This window comes from Episyrphus balteatus, chromosome 1 (genome assembly GCF_945859705.1).
Source record: "Episyrphus balteatus chromosome 1, idEpiBalt1.1, whole genome shotgun sequence".
Taxonomy (NCBI): Eukaryota; Metazoa; Arthropoda; class Insecta; order Diptera; family Syrphidae; genus Episyrphus; species Episyrphus balteatus.
The window spans coordinates 159944619-159967871 of NC_079134.1; the positions used below are offsets into that span (position 1 = coordinate 159944619).

General features: G+C 29.3%; 1 protein-coding gene across 3 annotated transcripts; it reads right to left on the reverse strand.

Annotated features, from left to right (window-relative positions):
• Window positions 1-10528: 10528 nt before the first annotated feature.
• On the reverse strand, window positions 10529-17796 carry LOC129921542 (protein tumorous imaginal discs, mitochondrial). 3 transcript variants are annotated; one of them, XM_056003424.1, is made up of 7 exons: window positions 17584-17795; window positions 16593-17332; window positions 16429-16529; window positions 13804-13933; window positions 13581-13730; window positions 13455-13518; window positions 10529-10810 (listed from the first exon to the last, which is right to left on the reverse strand). In XM_056003424.1, the coding sequence occupies exons 1-7, from the start codon at window positions 17753-17755 to the stop codon at window positions 10581-10583; spliced, it is 1587 nt and encodes a 528-aa protein (XP_055859399.1). In that variant the 5' UTR covers window positions 17756-17795; the 3' UTR covers window positions 10529-10580. The 3 variants fall into 3 exon arrangements, with proteins under 3 accessions (XP_055859399.1, XP_055859400.1, XP_055859398.1); XM_056003425.1 differs by lacking the exon at window positions 10529-10810 and adding an exon at window positions 10875-11096; XM_056003423.1 differs by lacking the exon at window positions 10529-10810 and having other exon boundaries at window positions 13041-13518; window positions 17584-17796.
• Window positions 17797-23253: the final 5457 nt, after the last annotated feature.

Here is a 23253-nt window from a genome sequence, read left to right on the forward strand (position 1 = left end):
AGATTAGAACTATCCATTCAAATATGACAAAAAGAAGAAGATAATGCTGTCATAGTTTCAAAAAATAAAGAATTAATAACTAAGGATTGTTTTCTTTTTGTATCAAAATATTAATCATTTTAATTGAAAACAATTAATAAAGTTAATTTCGTATTTTTATGTTAATTCTGTGAAATGTTCCATAAATAACTTTTATAATACGCGCGTACCCAACAACTAGGGAATTCCAGCAACATCATCATAGCATTGTTTTCATGATGGTCAAAATGTGATTCTTTTAAGTAAAATAATTTTCACTCCTTTATTTTTTCTGAAACGAACACAAGATCAAGCAAAATTTTCACTATTATCAAACAAAACTTTATAGTAACTTAGTCATGAGATCATTACTTTGAAGGAGGACATTTTATAACACAGATCATAAATTCAATTTAAAAGCTTACAAAAACCTTCCATATTATAATCTTCAATGAACAATTTTATTTTATTAACAACAATTAACTTAACATGCGAGAAGAATAAATTAAGTCAAAATTAAATTAAATCTCATATTACGTGATGTAAAATAAACAAAATCTCTCATTAAGAATATTTTAAATCATTAATAACATCAGGAACAATAGCAAAACAAATTGAAATAAACAATAACAAATTGAAATCAGGGACAGATTTTATTACTATTACTACGAAATGGTTCAATTTTATGTGATATTGTAGGATACCTATTTGTGTAAACAAAAGAGCTGAGCTACAAACTTGTAAACAACTAAAAATCAATTACATACTTGACTGTAATCTTGGAGCAATAATGATGAAAGCTCAGAATGAATGACTGATATTAATTAAACTTTTATCCGGGTATTATTGAGAACATAATTTTTAAATGTTTTGGAACATTTTAATGAGTATGTAATTCATCTTAACGAATTAGTAATAGATGACATATAAATTTGTTCTTCTGATATGTTTCTCGTTTTTGAAACTCAAAATCTAATGAATGTTATATTAAGATCATTTTTACGATACAGGAGGTCAATTCCTGATCTGTGAAACTGCGAAGTGATAAGTTTTACCACGTTTTCATAATAAATTTGATTCTGGATTTATGAAAAAATTAAAACAAACTTCAAAAATGTAATAAAAAAAATTAAAACAAACTTCAATTTGTTTCATATGAAAATTCAAAATGATAAATTTTTTATCACTTCTGAGTTTCACAGATCGGGCATTGACCCTCTGGTTCTAAAATAATTTAAGGATTCATTAAAAAAATCGAAGTAGTTTAAGTTAAAGATGTCCTTTGAATTGTATTTAAAAAAAAAATCATATGTATTTTTTTCTAAACGAATAATGTATGCTGCAGGATTTAGTGATTTTTTTTCTGTAGAAAGTATAACACATACATTTATAAAAAATAACATACACTAAGGATAGTACAAAATATAAGAACTTATTTGATTTTAAATAAAATTGAAGAACCTAGGAATTTTTTATTAAATCTTGAAAGTGAGAAATATTTTCATAATGCATGAAGAATTTTCAATTGCATGAACAAATTATGAGACTCAAAACAAAGATTTATGAATTTTTGAGCGGTATCTCACTTACTTGGATACTGTCATAACTTAAAAATCACGAATTTTGAGTTATTAATGCAGAAGTTATTGTTCTGTATGTGCCAAAATTCGGATTCCAAAATTCTGTATTCTAAAATTCTATATTTTAAAATGCTGTAAATTCAAACTTCTGTATTCTAAAATTCTGTAAATACAAAATTCTGGATTTCAAAATTCTGTATTTGTTTTTTTAAAAGTGCGCACTTTTTTTCATTATAAAAACAATTTTTCTTTTATCATTTACAGAATTTTGGAGTATTTTGGCATTTTCTTTGAAGAAAATGTTGAAGTAAAGTACCTCCCCAATTAATTTGCATATGACTTACAGCAATTGGATTGAATTTGGATGACATACCTTGAATACCAAAATACTAGTAATATTAAGCCAAGAATCTTCATACTTATTTCACCATTTTGTTTTTTTATTATTTTTTATTTGTTTTTGTCTTTTTTTTGTAAGGTCTGAAATGAAACTTAAATATTTATGTATGTAGAACATAATCTCTTATTCCCTAATTTTTCCTTTTTGAAAACTGTCACATGAGGTTTTATGTAGCACATAAATCCTTAACTTGCGTTTTACCAAACGGCTCTTATACACTGTTACACTCAATTTGTTAATTGAATACAAATTGTTTAACAGGAAAGACAAAAAGGTATAGATGTAGAATATACAGAATTCCAAAAAGCAGAATAATGGATATCCAGAATTTTGAAAACAGAATTTTGGATTTTGCAGGATTTTGAAATACAGAATAATAGAAAAGCAGAATAATGGAATACAGAATTATGTTCATACAGAATTTAGGAATACAGAATAACTACCCGTTCCATTTCATATACATATGTATCAATTCCAAAAATGGCTTCTTTTTTATGTAACCAGACAAATTTTTCTATACAACAGCGTAAAATCTTTCAAAATGAAAAGGGTTCCCTACGGCGTATACGTACTTTTTTTTTTTATTAAACTGTTAATTTTTTTGTATGTACTTTTAATTGCATTTGAAAAAGACTTGAAGTTGAAATAATTTTTTATGATTCTTTTAAAATAATCTATCGCCCACAGATTGAAAGATATCTGATATCTAATATTGTTAATTATACTTACTTAATTTTCAAATTTCACTATACTGTCCACTCCTTGATAAACTCACAAGGAAGTAACTAATACCTTTCCGGTATACATCATTTCACATATTCTCACAAAGATTTATTTTGTTTGTACCTAGTATGTACCATTTGATGTTAAATTATATATCTTCCTGGATCCCATGAGAAAAAAATCGTTAAAAAATATTTACAAAAAATAAAACCTAAACTACTTAACTTTTTCACATATGTGAGATTTCATAAACAATTCTCTTTCATAAAATAAAATGAAATGATTTTTTTTTCCTAAACTGCTTTACAATAATTGCGTCGCAAACTCATGTCCGAGGTTATATTATATGCTGAGCATAATACTAGCATTGTTTTGTTTCTGACCCTAACTCAATCATGATGGCCACTTAAATGTGGCAGAAGCAATGCGTTCAATATAGTCAGTCGACAGTACACACAGGCAGCAGTGATGACAGTAAAATAACAAAAAAAACTCAAACGTACTTACTATTTGACGTTATTATCGCGTGCAAATGGTTTTAGATATAGAAATCAGTTTTTTTTTTTTGGACAGCTTAAATGATATATTACACGCTTCTTGAGCAGGCAATTAGAGACAAAGATGACGTCATAATAGTAAGAAAAATGTTTATAGAAAAAGAAAATACGTGTTAACGTCAAATTCAAGTTCAAATTGTTTAGCACTTTAGGATAAAGATTTTCTTTTTATTTCAATTAGATTTATTCTCATCTTGAGATGGATTTTTGTTAAGAGATTCACAGGAAGCTATACTTATCTACTTATCTTCGCTTGGATTACCATCGTGACTTAGAATTTTTTTTTAAATACATACTGCAATTGATCTAGAAGCTTAAATAAAATTTATGATTACTAGTTTAAGGGGTTCACGGGTCGTTTGAACGCGACACTACTCGAAGTGTCTTGCACTCCATATGTTTTGATGTAGAAATGTTTCTTGGGGTCTAAATAGTAAGAAAAAAGCTTTTTTAAAATTTTCTATCGAGCTATTCGTTTTTTATGAGCTTAATAAGTTATGAAAAAACGTACTTTTACGTACTTTTTCACACGTTTTTGTTAATAACTCTGTTAATAATAATGGTAGAAACTCAAATAATGGCTCTATTTTTAGAAGAAATATGCCTATTTTTAACAGCATTTCAATCAAATTAGTGGCATTTTTAGATCTTCAGATATTCGAATCTAAGTCCGTTCATTTTTTCTGCCCAATTCGATTTCACTTATCAAAAAGTTTTTTTTTTATAGAAGTCAAGGTATACTTTTCTAATGGTTTTTCGTATGCTGAACTAGAATCCAAAGTCAAAAAAATTCCATCGAATCAAGTTTTTGAGATATTACCGTTAGAAAATTAAAAAATACCCTTTTTTAACAGTTTTTGAGGTTGTGTCATCTTGCGTGATAATTTTTTATAATTACATTTGTAGCGGTTTCTTAAAGAAAACTAAGTTAACAGTTTTTGAGGTTGTGTCATCTTGCGTGATAATTTTTTATAATTACATTTGTAGCGGTTTCTTAAAGAAAACTAAGTTACTTCTTTTTAAATCCGTTTAAATCATTTCGATATCGCTTTTCTTCTCCGAGAAATCCTAAAATCAATTCAACATGTTTGGTGAATATTCTCTATGAAAAAAAATCTTATGTTCGTTTGGGTTTCATGGCAAATCGCAAAAAATTTTTGCATTCCTTTAAGTTTTTTGGTTAGTCAAAAATTTTCTTACCCATAAACTTACCAAAAAACTTAAAGGAATGCAAAAATTTTTTGCGATTTGCCATGAAACCCAAACGAACATAAGATTTTTTTTCATAGAGAATATTCACCAAACATGTTGAATTAATTTTAGGATTTCTCGGAGAAGAAAAGCGATATCGAACTATCAAAGAGGGTCAAGATCTTTTACAACCTCGCCTCTATAAAAGCAAATTAATGGTTTTGTCAAAAATGTTTTCTTATATTTAGATTTAAGTTCCCTCGCACTGGACTCTTCGAGAAAAAAAAATCGGATAGTGGTATAGATAATGGCACTACCTCGAGTCACGAACGCAAAAATTCCCAAATTTTGATTTTAGCTAATATTGACTAGTTTCTGACAAAACCAATTTTTCACGGCATTGAAGCTTAATTTTAAAATATTGCTTTTTTATAATAAACTTGGCCGAAATCGATGAATTTTATTCAATATTGTGATAGTGTCAGTAGAAAATTTAACTCTTCAAAAAGTGATTATTTGTACATGATTTTTAGGTACCTAATGACTTTTATGAAAACAGTTACTCTTGGATATCAGGACATGGAAAGGGCAAGTTCGATCCATCATTTTAATAATAATAATTAAGTATGCCATTAGACTTCTTGGGATTTTTGTTTTTTTTTTTTTTATCGTAAAAAAAGTTGGAACGCCATTCTTAAGAAATAATTAATCCACATATGTATAGAAACTAAGTTTCAAGAAAAATCATTAATCCGTTTTGAAAATATGTATTTAATTGATTTAAAAAAAAAAAAAAAATTAAAATACAAAATATTTTGAAAATTACAAAAATGTTCGTTGAAATCAGAAATTAAAAAAAAAACGGTTCTTTAGAAGCTAGTGTTAATAACGGCTAATTTTTTTTTTTTTTCAAAAGTAATTTTCACAGAAGTGTGCCTCACAACATATCAACTAACCAGTGTTGACCAGTGTTTAAAGCCTTAAACTAACCCTTTATAATTTCTGATCTGGGAGCATTCAGGCTTCAAATGATTTTAAAGGTGGAACAAAAACAAGAAAATAAAAGTTTTAAAAAATGTCATAACAAATTAAAAGAAGAAATGGCGCACCTTATTTGTCATACAAATTTATTTTACAATTTAAAAAATAAAAATATGTAGTTAGAATTGATTAAAATCAACTTTGTATTAAAATAAGATTAAATTAAATTCATAAAATAATACAGACTTTTTATATTTTTTTTATTAAAAAAAATGTTGAGTATATTTTCATAAGGGAAAAAATAATTCCAATTATCTTAACGTCAAAATAATTTAAATGACATGATAATTATTTCTCGAGGATCTACACTATTTAAAAACTTCACCTGGTTTTAATAATCATGGGAAAATATTTTATTTTACTGATTTATCTACCCGCAAAAATCTTACTCACTCATTTAAATTTAACATCTTTAATGAATGTTCTAGCTAGTAAGCACTTCAGTAATAATTAATGTCACGATTTTAATTTTCATTACAAGTTTGTAGTATACTCTCCTTGTAAAATTAGAATTCTATAATAATTCAGTTTGTTGAGTCAGTGTCTGTTTTAATAGCTCACATCTTTTAGTTTAAGTATTCACTGCCAAGGTCAAAATTTACGAGTATGTTATGTTTTGTTTTATATTTTGTTTTTATCTTAAACTTGCATAATTGCCTTATTTGAATCTTAAGTGCATCTTAAAGGAATGTATTAAAATTAATCTATAATTAAAGTTTTAATTATGATTTCCACCTTCTGTCAAAATTATTCATTTGTCATAATTTTGTTCCTATACGTAACTCTCATTTGTTGCAGGTAATAGATAACCTTTAAATGTCTCTATTGAAGTGAAAGTACTTTCCACTTAAATAATGATAATGACCATAATATGACTTGGAAATAATAATTTTGAAACGATAACAACGTTATTCAGATATGACAGAGACAAACGATGATTACTTTATTCCATCAGAAAGGTGACTCTGTCGTCGTCGTTTGTGATTATGATTTCGTTGACCCTTCAAGCACGCATCATGCAATGCAGACGTTAAATTTTGTTTGGTAATGCTGCACGAATTAAGCCAAACACATTTGCATATGAAATTTATATGTCTGTGATTTATAATTGGTTAAATTAGACTTGTTTAAATTGACAGCTTGACAGTTGTTGAGTTGAAGATTTGTGGTTTCCTATAAAATGTTTTAAACTTGAGAGCAATACTATCATAACCGCCCAATCTTCCCATAGGATTAACCATAACCTTTTTAAACAACCACCTCCATTTCCCCGAGCAATGCTTTTTATTTGTGGCTAACGCGTTTTGAACCTGAAGGTCTTGCTATAAAATAATGTTCTACCACTATACATAATGCAAGGTTTTATTTTTTATTTTAATTTGTATTTATGATTCTCGAATTGAAACTCACGCGTTTGTTGTGAGCCAAATTACTGGAGGCTGCGATTATGCGATTCATTTTAACTTATTCCCAAAACTAATTATGTATTCTCTAGACAACACCGGTGTCACTTGAAGTGCCGATTATGTGTAATTACGTGATATTCAAATTGAAATGAATTCGTTAGGACGGACGGAGATTAAAATGTTCAAAGCTTAACGGAAGTGCACTTGTTGTTGATTTGTTTAGGTGTAAGATTTCGATTAATTTTTGTATGTTATTTTGTCCAATGTAAAATAACAGAAAGTTGTATTTTTCGATGAAAAACTGTTTTTTTTTTTCATTAGAAAAACTATTTTTTTTTTGATTTTGTTATAGATGGAAAAAGATAAAAAAACTATACGATTTAGTTTTTATTTAATAAATTGTTGGCATTATATTTTTTTATAAGCCAAACGATTTATGGGAAATCAGAAAACCGTTTTGCAGAAATATGTGTTTCGATATCATACAATCAAATCAACATACACTAATCCTGAAGACCCTTACAATCGATCTGGCGAATCTGTAAATAATAATTGGAAACTTTTGACTGGTCACTACATAACGTAAGTTGGAAGAAATTGATACAGAAATGTCAACTGATTACATATTTTGCAAAGCAATACAATTTTTATTTTTATCAACAAAAATAATGTTACTCATACGCCACAGTGTCCTGTTAAGTTTAAACATACCAAATTAGAACACAAAACAAAATTTGTTACAATTTCAACAAAAATTAAACCAAATTTTGTACAAGGAAGATTGAGGCTAAAAAAAACTGAATAAAACAGAAACAAAATTCTGCTCGGGTCAAAATTCTTTTTACAAAATTCTGGGGTGATATTCTGTATTGCATAAGCGAACAAACATTTTCGCGTGTGCGAAAGGATTTGCTTCATGGCCTGCAGCAAATCTTTCGCACATGCGAAAACGTTTGTTCGCTTATACGATACAGAATGTCACCCCTGCTTTTCAAAATTCTGTGTTATACAAAAACGGCGACCAGAAATTTATCTCCTCTCTGGTAGGAAGGAGACCAAAAAGACAAAACATTTAAAAACGTTCAAAGGCAGCTCTTAACACTCCCTACACTGACATCCGATTTGCAGCTGAAGGAGATGCACCAGTAGCTATGGAATAGATGTACATTTTTGTATTTTACTAAATTCTTGATTCTAAGACGAACACAAAGCTTTTTCCGCTTACCCTTGTTACTTCTAGCCTCGCTCTTCTTTATTTCGTTTTTACTTTGCTAGTTTTTTGAACAAAAAAAAAAGAACTTAAATTCAATTAATGTTCTAGAATCTAGACGAACAACAATCAAAACATAAGTTTATCCTAAAATTATATAAGAATGCCCTAAAGAATAAATTTTCTAACACTCGAAGAGTAACTTATTTTTATCGACTTTAACCGAAGTTTTGATCAAATCATTAGAGGGTTGGGTACGATTGACCGCATTTTAAAATCTTGTTCTTAAAACCTCGCATCTTAAAATCTCGCATTATGAAATCTTTTTTATCGAAATCTCGCAATTTCAAAATCTCGTTTACCAAAATCTCGCAACATTAAAATCTCGAAATTTATAATCTCGCATTGAAATAAAATATTTATTAATTCGCGCGCGCGAATTAATAAATATTTTATTTCAATGCGAGATTATAAACCTACATGATATTGCTAGCTTAGGAAAGCCCAGAACCTCCCTCTTCTGTTTTTTCGTTTTGTTTTGAAGAGATAAATAGAAAAGGAAAAGGTTAGTGCACTGTCAGACGCCTATGCCAGTTTTTTAATAGTGTTCAGGGTCAACTGTTGAATGTTGGCGTCAAAAGGACTTAATGCATGTGAATTTGTTGTATTCGACCTTCTCTTTTCCTATAATCTTTTGCTTATACATTTTGCTGCCAAAAAAGCAATTTAAATTTAAGATACTTTACGCTCTTCTTTTAATGAGAGATTTTGATATAGAAAGAATTTAATGAACTTGCGAGATTATTTCTAAAATGCGAGATTTTAATATGCAGGATTTTGAAAATGCGAGATTTTGCTATGTGAGATGTTAAAAATGCGAAATTTTGCTTTGCGTGATTTTTGCAAAAATGCGAGATTTTGTTATAAGAGATTTTAGTTTGCGATCAATCGTACCGCTCCCATCATTAGATTTCTTTCAAGAATACACTACTTTCAACGATTTCAATGCTGCAACCCCGTGTATTTTTGCACTAAAAAATGTAGGGTTTATTTTATTTATAGACTTCTTATTGTAGAGATTTTAACATTAAAATAAAGTTGTCTGTACAAAACACTAAAACAACCATTCGCCATTGGGGTTTTCCCGAAAATTGAATAGAATACCACTTCTGATATCATTTCCTTTTGAAAATATTTCTCAAACAGTGATGAATGATGATCCTTGAAAAAGTTAATTTGAACTCACCCATTTATTTTATTTTTACCAAGCCTCGTTTGACTGAGACAATTACATAATTACAGTGCACTGTCTTCGAGTCACAGTCTCATCTTTAACAATGAAAAGCTTTTGTACCTTTTGTTACGTGATCGAGTACTTTAATGAATACCTAAATACTGTAACTGTTGAAAGAACGGCTATCAACAAGTTCAAAGATGGTACCTCCTATAACCTTGACTGATCCATTAACCTAATTAGGACTAGATGAATAGTTGGTTAATTAGGTTCTTAATATTCATCACAGCATTCGGAATACATACAACACGTTCCACATCTTATTTTCAAAACAATGTTTGCTCAGAACTTAACGTGATGATGTGATCCAGAGGGAAATTGAATTATTATTGACACATGTACAAATAACAAACAATTTTTATCTCGTGTTATTTGTTTATTTAAGTACTCAAAAATTGCAGTGCAGAATTTCGATTTATTTTTTTATTAAAAATGATACGTTCTTTAACAAACAACCAATAAGTAAAAAGCTCGATTTCGTTGAAAATTTGCATTCCAGATTGGCAAAGGATGTAATTTATAAACTCATAGTTTTATAGTTTCATCCAAAATAATAGCACGGAATACTTAGGGTGACAATCTGTTGTGGATTTGGGCCTCAACCAACAAGCTTTGCCGGCCAGCTCTATCCTTAGCTCGCTGCTTCCAGTTTCGCACGCCAAGTTCATTAAGGTTTTTTAATATATGTATGAAGATAATAGACATAATTTCTATTTAACATTTTTGAGTTATTTTTTTTTTAACACTAAAAAATTTTCAATCGTTGAAGACACAAAGATGTGATGATGCTCAAGTAAATGTGATGAAACAAAACAAAAACAAATGATTTGTTTACTGCTGTAATTCTGTTTTATTTTTAACACTTAAGCAAGATATTTATAAACAAAACAATAAGCACTTCAAGAACTTTTTAGATACTCTTTAAAAATTAATAAAAACAAATATCGATTGTTTGTTTTTTTTTATTATTCTCTTACTGTGCATCTTTTCTTAATAAGATCACAGAACTCCCAATATTCAGTAACAAGAATGAGATATCTGTGGAACGTTTCTTAGCATCATCATTATTAACTATTAATACCTAACTAAATAAAAAAAAAAAACAACATCAAGCAAGAAGACGAACTATTTTATGGAAATTCTCTGAACAAATAGTTTTTTTACATTTTACTTCGTTCTTGTTTATTTGTATCTTCTTGTTGTTGTTGGTTTTCTTCTGTTTTTTGTTCTTTATTTTCTGTCTTATCTTGGTTCTGTTTATCAATATTTTCATCTTGATTAGGTGCAGGTTCTTCTTTCTTATCACTTTCAGCAGATAATTTTTGAGCTTTTAAAGCCATTTTTATAGCCTCTGTAAGGTTATTTGGATCTATTGTGTTTTCTTTTGTTCCTGAAAATAAATTATAAAAAGGGAAATTTTTTTTAAAGAAAGAAAATAAAAACTCATCAAAGCCTTATAATTGTATTTATCATTTTTTTATTTCGCTAGTTGAAGCTTTTATTTACATTAACATTTAATAATTTTGTATAATGTTTTTTTTTTTTTATAAATATAAAAGAAGAAGAAGTAAATTTAACAAAAACACAAAATAAAATAGTAGGTACTTGACTTGTGTCTGTGGTTTAGATAATTTGGGCTTATTTTCTGGCAAGAAAAATACTTCAACTTGATTTGCCTTCAATGAAACGAATAATATTAATAAAAACAATTATAAGACTTTTTAAATAGTTAAATAAATTATATCAACATAAATTCAAAATTCAATTTAAACAATTTGGGGGGCGCAAAGTGCAGACCAGAATTTAAATACTCTTATATTTAAACAACAAAAGTGATGTTGATTTTGGGGTTGTCTTTGGTTATTATGGAATATGGGCGTTAATTGAGTTTTTTTTATAGGTAAAGAAGGTTTTTCAAACTTTAATTTCAACATGCAAACATTTTTTAACAGAAAATACTACTTTTGATTACGAACCTAGAATAAAGTCGTATTCAATGTAGCGTTTATCCCTTCCTAAACTAAAGAACGATTTTTTCCGTCTTATTTTGGTTAATAGTGATAAAAAGTGGAGTTTAATGTCTAGGGAGGGAAGATTAAAAGATACTTTCGAGAAAATAAACAAAAACTAATTTTAATTTGAGTTTTTGTGACCTATTTGGTAGTTTGGGGTTGATAAAAATAACCTTATAGAAGTTTAGACGTCTATGCTGATTAGATTTTATTCAGGAAAATATTTTATCCGCAAGTCTTTTCATATCCCTAACTGAAGCGAATATTAAATGAATCTGATAGTGCTGTTGGAAGATGCTGACAAAAAGGCCAAAGAAAACATCTGATCCTACGATACTACTTTAAACTTTTGAGAAAATCGCATAGAACTCAAGAAACATACAAAACTGTCTATATCGATTTTCGTCAGATTATTAGAATTTTTATAGAAAAACATTCTCAGGTGTTATTTATGCATTTGAGAGATAACTGCACCATTAATGATTAAAACTGAAAACAAATTGGTATAATTAAGAAAAATGCTAATAACATTACATATATAAAATAAAAAGATAGAAATATTTTGTAATGGAATATTTGTCCTGAATTTAAAGTTTAGTTAGAGTTTCCATCAAATATCCCTGCAGAACTCTCAATCCCGATGTGTTAAGAACATTTAACAAAAAAACTCAGGGAATAAAGCTTCAGAAGCATCTGTTTAGTTGACACAGCCTTATATCACCAAACCGGTGCACAAATTTTGGTTCTACTTTTAATCTAACGCAATCTAAACGAGTTCATCCGCCGATTTGTGGCCGTTAATGGAGCATGGATTCATCACCACACAACAGATGCCTAACAACAGTCAAAGCAGTGGACTTCTCCCGGAGAATCGAAGTCAATTTTTTGATGCGGATTAAAAACAAAAACGACCCCATGCAACGATATGTACAGAGCTGAAAGAAGGCTTTTTTGAAAAATAAAAAGTTATTTTTTCCGCAATAAGCGGTTTTTTTAAGGGCTATATGTTTGCTTTTAAACGATTGCAAGAAACCTAACAAGACTATGATAATGATCGAAAAAAAAAGATAATGTACTCCTCAACTCCTTTGCCAACTTTATCGACATGGATGATGTTCAATATCTACTTTTTATCTAGCCAACAGCACTTAGGGGTTCGAAGGCTGGAAATATGATACCTACTTCAGTGTCAGTTGAGATTCAGTAAAAAAAAACTAAACCCAAAATGTTCTATTGTATCTAAACGGCTTAAATAGGAATCGGTGCTACCGGCAGACTTTACTTCGGAATTTATTTTATTTAACCAAATGTAATCAATTTTTTTCTCAACAAAAAGTTCAAATGAAAATATGCTTAATTACCTACATAAAATATTGACTCTAAGCAAAAAAATCTGAAAGATTGTACGTATCTAATTTTCGGAGGAGGGAAATATTTTATATACCTTTTTGTAATTCAATTAGATAAACTTAGAATAGAAAAATCAATCTGAATAAATTCTTTATGCATAAATATATCAAACTCCTCAAAAAGTCTTATAAATATTTTTACTAAAAAATCGCAACAAATTAAAAAAAAACCGTATTCACCTCACATACAAAATAAACATCAAATTTTTGTTTTTTAATTTATCAATTTAAATAGTTTTTCGCTCTTAAGCCGATTTAAATGGACTTTCATAATTTTGTCGAGACTGATTGCGCTGATGTTCACGCATAAGCATTTCCCTCTCCTCTTCCAATGCTTGATCGAGTTGTTTTCTTCGTAAACTCTCTAAGCGTCCATTTTCCAAATAATTATCGGTCATATTACCGCTGTTTATAGCGTAAAATGCAATTGCAAAAGCAATTAGCATGCCTATTCCAAAATACACTCGCGAACCGAAGGGTTTTTCTTTAAATGCACTATCATCGTGTTCGGTGTAGGTTTTATGCGATTCGTCTGCACCTTGCGTAAATTTACTCGAAAGATTTTCTTTTTCACTTTGCGATTGCGATTGTGATGATGATTGGTAGAACTTACCGTCTTTTTTCTGTGTAATGCCATTAATTTGTCCAGGTGTGTCTTTTTCTAATTCAGCAAAGGCCTAGAAATTGCAATAAAATTTAAATTTAATCTAGCAAATTAAGCTAAACAATTTCATTTTACCTGTATTAAAGCTCTTTGTTCTGCTGACAAAGATTTGGGAATATCTATTTTGATATTGACAAAATGATCACCATGTCCATAAGCATTGACACGTTTTAAGCCTTTACCACGTAGAGAGATCGTGCGATGTGATGAAGTACCGGGTTCAATCTAAAATTAAATTAATTAAAAGTATTTAAGGTCAGAAAATTGTTACAAGATCAGTAATTTTTAGTTTAATTACATTGATAACATGATCTTCGTATATTCCTTGAATACGAATAGTTCCGCCCAATATAGCTTGTGATACGGATACTGTGGCATCAGTATGTACATCGGCACCATCACGTCGGAAATATTTACTCTTCTCAACTCTACAAGTTAAAGAAAAAAAAAATTCAGTTGAATTCAAGCAGTTGAAAAAAATGATTTAAATCGATTAGAACGTTGAAAAAAAATTTGGTATGCAGCAACTTTTTTTATGTTGAAGGTAGGGTGTTATGAACTCTTGGCTCTAAAACTCTTCCAAACCAACCAACTCAAACGAATATAAGATAGTTATAAAAACGGTTAAATTATGCCAGTCGACATGATTAAAAAATGTTTTTTAGTCCCATAAATAATAAACTTCAGTACCTTGCTATATCGAACCATTTCCACCAATTTATCGTATGTAAATAAATCTTGAATCATGGACAACATCAACATTTAATTATAATTTTTCTAATACTGATAACGAATGGAAAACCATTTTTTTTTTTTAATTTCAGTCAGTCAGTCAATTCGTTCTCCAGTTATCATCGAAAATCAATGAGAAAATTAATTTAATTAATGATTTTGTTTCGTTTCGAATATTTTTAATGTTGTAATATTTATTCTGCTGTTTGGAGCGGAGACAAAATTAACATACCAAAGATATTAAACGGTCAAGCCATTTGCTTACTCACACAAAACGTAACTGTTCTTGCCGTACAACAAAAGTCAAAAAGGTTGTTTTTATCAAAAACGGCTCTAAAATTTTGGTTTAAAAAAACACATGTACATTGTGGCAAATAAAAAATCTAAAATATTTTTGGGTTTTTTGGACTATCATAGAAACGTTTTCTGGATTACAAAACTCTCAGCGTTGAATTTAAAAAAAATTCAACGCTGAAAAATTATTTCTTAAGAATAGCATACCAAATTTTTTTGGAAAATTTTTATAAAAAAAAAACTTTTTTTTAAATGATTCCTACAATTTTCAAGAAAAAACTCTAAAAAATCTTTATACTTAAAAAAATTTAAATGATAGGTACTTAGTTGGAAAATAAGACAATTTAAAAATATGTTTTGTTATTTTAAAAACAATTTTTAATTCTTTTTTACATTTCTAATAAGTTCTATGATAAATTAAAATTAAAGACACAAAATTGCATTTTTAGATTTTTGATAGAGAAGATTTTTATTCTCTTTAATTTCAGATCAAGTACATAAATCTGAGACAACTGCACCAACAACTTTATATAGAAATAAGCGGGTCTATTCTCAAAAAAATTACCGATTTGCATTCATTTCTCAAACTGCAATTCTTATTGCCCCAAAGATTTATCTTCTTCTATTTATATATTTTTTCTGTGATATATTTTTTATTTTGGGGCTTGTAACAAACAGGCCAATTGCGTAAATTTTTAATATGAAAATCATTACACAGATAAGGACATCCAGTAGATAGAATTTCGAAGTTCTTCTTTGTTTTATGATTTAGGTCTGATTTTTCAATCGTCTATTAAAAGAATAAATATCATATCCTGATTGAAATTCATGTTTTTCAGCGGTCAGAATGTCTCCTAAAAGATGAACGTATGCCTACCAAAATTTATTTAAAATTGTCAGTATGGATATCGCCAAACTGCACTGTGGGCTAGAACGCTATTTTAGCTGGAATTAATTATAGAAATTCTCGAAATAGTCTAAAATTGCAGTTCAGGCCGTTAAGATGATATCGAATTATGTAATAATGATAATTTTATGTTACGGCAGATAAAGATAAGAACAACAGCAAAAATAAACGAAATGTTATGTTATTCAATTTACAACAGAAATTAATGGTAAAAAAACAAAAAAAAAAATGAGTTATTTAAAGTTTGAACGCATCAAAATCTAAAATGGTATTATTAAAGGCGAACAAAAGTTGTTGAAATCGGTGCTAGTAACATATTTTTCTTTAAAATGTTAAAATGTTTTGTTAAAAAGTTAAATATAATAACAATTTATTATCAAATACTATATTTGATAAACTACCAACATTTTCTCAGTCGATCCGTTAAAACAAACTCAGTAAACGAATATCTGGATAGAGGTAAAAGTGGCCTTTTTTGTTTTTTTTTTTTTTTTTTGAAAACTTGCTTTTTGATTGTTTTTTATGTAGGAATTGAATGTTTTGACCTCAATTTTGAATGAACAATTATAGTCGATTTATCTATCGAATAAGACTAAAATTAGCAATATTGGAAGAAGTTGACTTTTTAATTAATTCCTGCTAAAATAGCGTTCTAGCCCACAGTTAACTGGTTGGAATAATATGTTCTAATAGAACCACAAAATTGCGAGGAAGTAACAACAAGAAAACTTATCTGCGGTGACTACTTAATCTGAAAACATGAGATTTAATGTGACTTAGGGAGACCAAGTTTTCTAAAAATTTATGGAACATAAAAATGCAACAGCAAATGAGAGCCAAAAAGGCACTTTTCGATGAAAATCTTATTAAAATAGAGACCACAAGGAATGAGAATGAAAACGTGGTCTCGCCATGGCCCTAATCTAAATCGCCTAATGGGATAATCAAACTTAAAAGGAATCCAAATTGTAATTACTAAATGAAACTCACCTGAAAGTAATGAAAATCTCTTTTCGTCCAACAGCTAATCGTACAGTTTGCCCATTTTCAACTCCAGCAGGTACGGGAACAGTAACTTTTTTCCTTTGAACCTAAAACAAACCATCAAATCACATTAATAACATTTCCACAACTAAATCTATTTTTCTTCTTACAGATTGTCCTTTTCCTTCACACTCAACACAAGGATACTTAATAAATTGCCTAGTCCCTTGACAATAACGACATGTCGACCTCATCACAAATGGCCCAGTCGATATAGTTTCCATGCCAGTACCATTACAATACTGACACTTTCCTGGCTTTGTCCCCGGTTCACATTTAGTCCCACTGCACTTTGGACAAGTATCAACAATATTAACATTAACATCTTTATTAACACCTCGTGCTGCCTGAGCAAAGGTCAAATCCATAACAACTTCTTGAGCCGACCCGAAACCATATTGTGACTCGGCAAATTCCTCGAAATTATTCGAACGGAAATTAGCCTCTCCGAATATCTTACGGAATAGCTCTTCCGGATCAATTGTCGATCGGAATTGCCAACTCTGAGAGAAACCCTGCGGTCCTCGAGGATCGGCACCGGCACCATAACCGGCACGATTCATGTCCTCGGTAGTTTGACCATAAGTATCGTATTCTCGGCGCTTTTGTTCATCACTCAACACTTCATAAGCTTCCGATACTTCTTGGAATTTTTTTCCAGAATTCGGATCCTTATTTGTGTCGGGATGATATTTTTTGGCTAATTGATAGTAAGCCTTTTTGATGTCTTTGGCGGAGGCATTTTTAGGCACGCCCAAAGTTTGATAGTAATCTGACTTATTCAATCTGCCGGATCGATGAAACGACCGAATGATTGTTGTTATTGGCTGGGAGCCAGTCGATGATAGTACTGCAATCAAATCAAGAAAAAAGCAAAGTTGTTTCTAGAAATTTGAAGAAACTTTTTTTTGCCATGCGAAAAAAGATCGTTTACAAAACAAATGTTATGATATTGGATCAAATAAAACAAATATTTTACATGACAATTATTTATTTTTATTCAAAAAATAATGACAAATGATTTGAGAGGTTTTTTTTTGTCGGTTGTGGAATGATGTAACTTTTTGATGAAATTGGGGAAAAAAGTTTCAAGCAACTTACATGATTTTGTTGAATGTTTTGCAGAAAAGACATGTTGATTTGAATATTCAAAATGATTACAACATGTTATTGATGTTGTTATTTGTCGACTTGGAAGCGATTGTAGTTTTCCGCATTGTAGAATTTTTGAATGTTTCGAAAAACTAACAAAACCCCGTGCAGCAGCCGCCATGCTTATCAGCGCGATTTTGGGAGAAGAAAAGAATCGAGAAATCTCGGATATGTCAAATGAAGGTGTCAAAATTTTGACAGTTGTATAAAACGAGACTCGATTTTAAAATTTCTCGAATGAAAAGCATTGCCAGATAGTAATTTTAGTCTTAACGAATGAAGGCGTACACACAATGACGCGGTTGATGAATATTATGGATTTGGATTTATTTTGGACATTTCAATTTCTTTACATCGAGATGTATTTTTTAAACTAGTGAATAATATGGCCGTTAGATTTGACTGAATACTAACAACACTCAAACGATAAATTTTCCATTGTATTTATAATTAAAATTATTCGTGACACGAAATTTTTCATACACATAGCGAAATCTTGAACGCAAAATTTCGTTTTGCTTTGAGTTTTTTAGTACGCAGCTCTAGGGAAAAATTGGACAGTTTTCAATCATTTTTCACTTACTTTTAATTGTCCTGTCCATTTCGAAGAGCAGTGTTGACGGATTTTTCACTTTTAATTCATTTATTTCTTAGGTTAAAAATTATTTTCTGCTGTTTTTTTATTTGAAATTAATTTAGATTTTTTTTTTCATATTGACTGACAGAATACTCGATGAACGATGATATTTTTTCGTTAGCACTTTCGTTGTCGACTTTGAAGCGTACTAGGCTTCGAAGCCGATTTTTAAAGAGTGACGCTAGGGTGACAGCCTGATCCTGAGAAGCTTCTCATCATGATTAATTTCACTCCTGAAAAAACTAGTATAAAACTTGTAAGAATCAAAAAGGCGACTTGTACTGTTTTGTATTTATATTGAAAATTTGAGTGTGTGTGAATAAAAATCAAAAACTTATATCATTTTTAGTACTATAAAAACTTCCCAACATCATTATAGTGTGACACTTATATATAACATTGTATAGAATACCTGAGAATATGTATTCAAAACGAAAAATTTTCAAGTCTCCAAAATCGACAGTGAAAATGCTAATGCCGGTTTTTTACGAGTCAATTTTAGCCGCACGTTATATCTCACGGCTAAAGTCGACTAGGATTTTTCTATGTGGATTGTCACTGTAGTAACCTGCGGTTTTAGTTCACACGAGTCGACTTACGTCAAAAAGCTTTGCCGCACGGCGAAAATAGACTCGTGAAAAGTCGGCATAACGAAAAAATATCATCGAGTATTCTGTCAAAGCCAAAATAAAAAAAATACAAACTAATTTTAAATCAAGAAAAAACAAAAGAAATTAATTTTAACACAAGAAATAACACAAACAAAAAAAAAAACAGACAGTGAAAAAAGTGACATATGAGTGAAAACTTTCCAATTTTTGCCTAGAGCTGCGTTTTGAAAAACGAAATTTTCGTTCAAGATTTAGTTATGCTTTTTTTAGCTGCGTTCCTTTGGAAATATTTATCTACTGCTTAGTACTTAAAACTGCTTTGAACTACTTTTTCAGTATAGCAAAAGTAGATCAAAGTAGTTTTAAGTACTAAGCAGTAGATAAATATTTCCAAAGGAACGAAGCTTTTGTATGAAAAATTTCGTTTCGCTTCAGTTGCGTACTAAGCTTTACAGAGAGTTTTATATCGCACCTATAAAGACACTTTAAGAGACTCCAGAGAATATTCTTAGAAAAATCATATCAGCGTTTATTGTTAATTCCTTATTTAAGATAGTATAGCAGATTTATAGAAACAAATAGCACTTTGAGTTAAAAATTCAAATACGAAATTGTTGTTACTATCACGCAACCCTTGATTTCACCAAGGTGACTCGTGATTTCACCGGGACAACCGGTATCGATGTTTATCTAAACACAGTTGAAATAAGATTTTTCGGGTTCGGATTATCGCACCCCTTACCACATATGGGGGAATATTTTTTTATAGAAGAAAAAAGCGGCTGTAGTTTCTTGGTTATGATTTTTTCATTTCTAAGTCCAATATTAAATGTTGCCCACATGAGCATTATAAACGCTTTCTAATAAAATGAACCATTATCACGAATTTTTTGACAATTAATCAAAGCTAATTAGGCCCATAACTTGCTTACTAATAAGAGTTTGTTACAGTTATTGTTGTCGGAATTTAAAATAAATACAAATATGGTAGAAAGCTGTTAATTTGTTTTTAAAAAACAATACAATAATTGCAGTCCTTATTTTAACTTATATGAATTATTATTTTTTATTCATTTTATTTTAATATTTTGTCAACAGCTATATAAATGTTTTGTCTTTAGTCTTTAATTGTTTTTCGTAATAAGTGTTTGTTTGTTTCATTTATAATTATCTTTTTGAAATCTTGTTTGTTCATTTCATTCACCCCAAAGTTGAACTAATAACTTAGTTAATTTTGATCTTAGAAAGGCGATATAAAGTAATGATTATTATTCATATAATTATTATGATATCATGGTAAAATAATAGTAATTAGTTACACTTCACATCATTTTTAAATTTAAGGTTTATTATGATATATTTTTTAGTTTTTTTTTTTTTTATAACTTACGGCCTTGTAAAGCTTACTATCTTTTAGTTTTATAAAAATAGATTTTATGTTAAAAGAAGATTATAAATGATTTAAGCAATAACGATTTTAAATATAATATGCTTTAAGTTCAGAGGTTTACGATCTTTTCAATTGCAATCTCGATTGAATGATACACGTGGAACAAAATTATGTAAAACAACATGTAATAAATAAAACTTACACGACACGTGTGATATCTGGGTTAGAGTTCTGCAAGCTTTTTGCACTTGTTAGTTAACATGACTATATGAATAATATTTGAATGAAATAGTTTGGACTCCGTTTCAAGCGTATTTTGGACTACAAATGTTTTCAAATCCAAAAACGATTATTAAGGCTTGGCCACACAGGAGGGTATGCGGTAGCGGTATGGGTAGAGGTAACGGTACTTGTATGAAAAAAATTTCAAACTGACATATCAACATTCAGATGTGGAATTTTTTTCATACAAATATCGTTACCGCTACCCGTACCGCTACCGCATACCCTCCGGTGTGGCCAAGCCTTTATTATTATTATTTTAATTTCTTATACTGTATAAAAAAAACTAAAATAAACAAACGATATATCGTTTACATGGGAACAGGGACTTTCGTCGAAATCTAAAAAGCCCTTGAAGGACAAATGATTTATTTTTAAAATTAGTTAGGTACTTAATATTGGTCTCCATCTGAGAATAAGAGATAATATGTTAAACTCATGTAAAGTGTCAATTTTGTTAACATTTTTTTCATAATTTTCATTTGTACTTTATAGTCGGTATGAAGTTTCGTAAAACCGTAAAACTTGTATCCTTGCCCCAAAGGATCAAAGGCTTTTTTGTTCCAACTAAATCTCTTGGCATAGTTATACCTCAAGTCACTATATCTAAAAAAAATACAGACAAAAATTGGGCAACAAAGTCAAATTTCTCGATTACTCAATACGAACAGAAACCATGACCCTTTAGGAAAAACCTATTCATATCTAACCAAAACTGCCAACTCATTTTACAATACAATTATTGTAACAGGATTTAGTTTAATATTAATCAGTTATAAAATATTATTTTTTAATGATTGAATTTTGCGATGGATTTATTAACATAAAAAGTCAAAGTCACGTACACTACTTGTACGCAATAAAAATTCTGAAGAGGATATCGATAACGAGAAGCTTATAAGTTGTTAACAAATAATAAAACATTAATAATGGATGTTTAATATAAGAGCTACCATAGTCCCATATATGTATAATTATGTAGTTATACAATGCAGATGACAAACAGAATTGGTAGTAGGAAATTGGATTAGCAAATTTGATAATTACAACTTGCTACGAGTAATAGCCTGTTTTAACTACAGCCTATATCATATGAGATAATTTTGTAAATAATCTTATTTTAAATGTCAAATCGAATAATTTCTTATATGGTTTTAGATTTTAATTTGCGAAATTATCTCATAGGGCAATATTACTGGTCGTTTATCTTTTAGTGCATTAACAGGAAATCCAAAAACATCTCTAACAATGAAAATTGATGTGATTTGAATGACAGACTAATTGTTTCCAATTGTATTTCTTACTAAATCATTAAAGCATAATTATTTCAAAAATTTGTTCTCATTATTTTTAACTGCAGCGCAGTCATCCATTTCCGCCTGGGAGTATGAATTGTTCTAGGTTTTGGAAAAGGTATTAAACGATTAAACCTCACCTCATAAAGGGGACCAAAGGGTGGTCGAAAACATTAAACGAGTAGTTTTGTACCTATAGACTGACACGATTTCTATAAGGATAAGAAAACTTTTATTTATACAAACTGTTTAGGATATATTGAATCAGGCATGATTTTAAATAGATTTGAAGATTTTTAAACTACATTTATGAAGCTATTATTGTCTATTCCTTTTCATTTTAAAAATTATCTTAGGTACATTAATTGCAAATCTTAAGTTTTTAACCACTGAAAACCATAATAATACGTCGAATAAATGTTTCCCGAATTTTTAACTTGGTATCAGGGTACCCATAAAACTTTATACTCACATTTTGGCTATGTCTGCATTCGCAAAACTTGCTGTTGGCTTTTGATCTATAAAAACTGCCTAGTTTTTGTTCACATTCACCTAAATTAATGTGTGACTAACATTTTGAATAATATGTTTAGACTTTAAATTCCTCAGTTGATTCGAACTAAAGTTCATAGTTAAGCATATTTGAAAAATTAAAGAAATTTTTAAGAGACATGGCCATAAGGCCTCTTTGTGACATACTAAAGATTATTTTAATACAAACCCATATAAACATAGATACTATTATATGAGGCTATGAGAACAATAGTGGCGTAAGCCACAAAGAGGAAGTTTTGAGCTACGAGTGATTTAAGATACAGGGTTTTTCAAAACAACACTTTTTTGAGTGCCATCTAGTTCTGAGTGTATCTAGCTGCATAAATCTATTTTTGTAATAAAGTAGATATATTAGGTGTGTTTTTTTGTTTATCTATATAGATTTTGTGCAAAAAAACGACATCGAGATTTTTGAAATCAAAACAATTTACGTGTTAAAAACAACAAAAACTTTATCTGTATAGATTTTTGAAAAATCCAGATAATTATGAAGATTTTACTTTCTCTCGATAAAAACAGTAGTGCCAAGGTAGTTTAATTGTTGTGTTCATACAGAAATATCTGAAAATATTAAACAAAAAAAAAAAAGCGGAGAAAACGAGGTTTGAAAAAAACTCTCATAGTAAAAAATAATCAAAAATTTGTTTGACATGGTTGCATTGAAATGTTAATATCTCGAGATATACGCAATGCACTTTTCAGATAAAAGTCTTAAATGGATCCTGATAAGATTGTTGAACAGATATGTATATAAAATTACCAAAGTTTTTTCGAAAAATTAGAAATAAAATTAAAAACGTTTTCACATTTGATTTTTAAAAAATCGAAAAAAACTCAATATGGCTACAT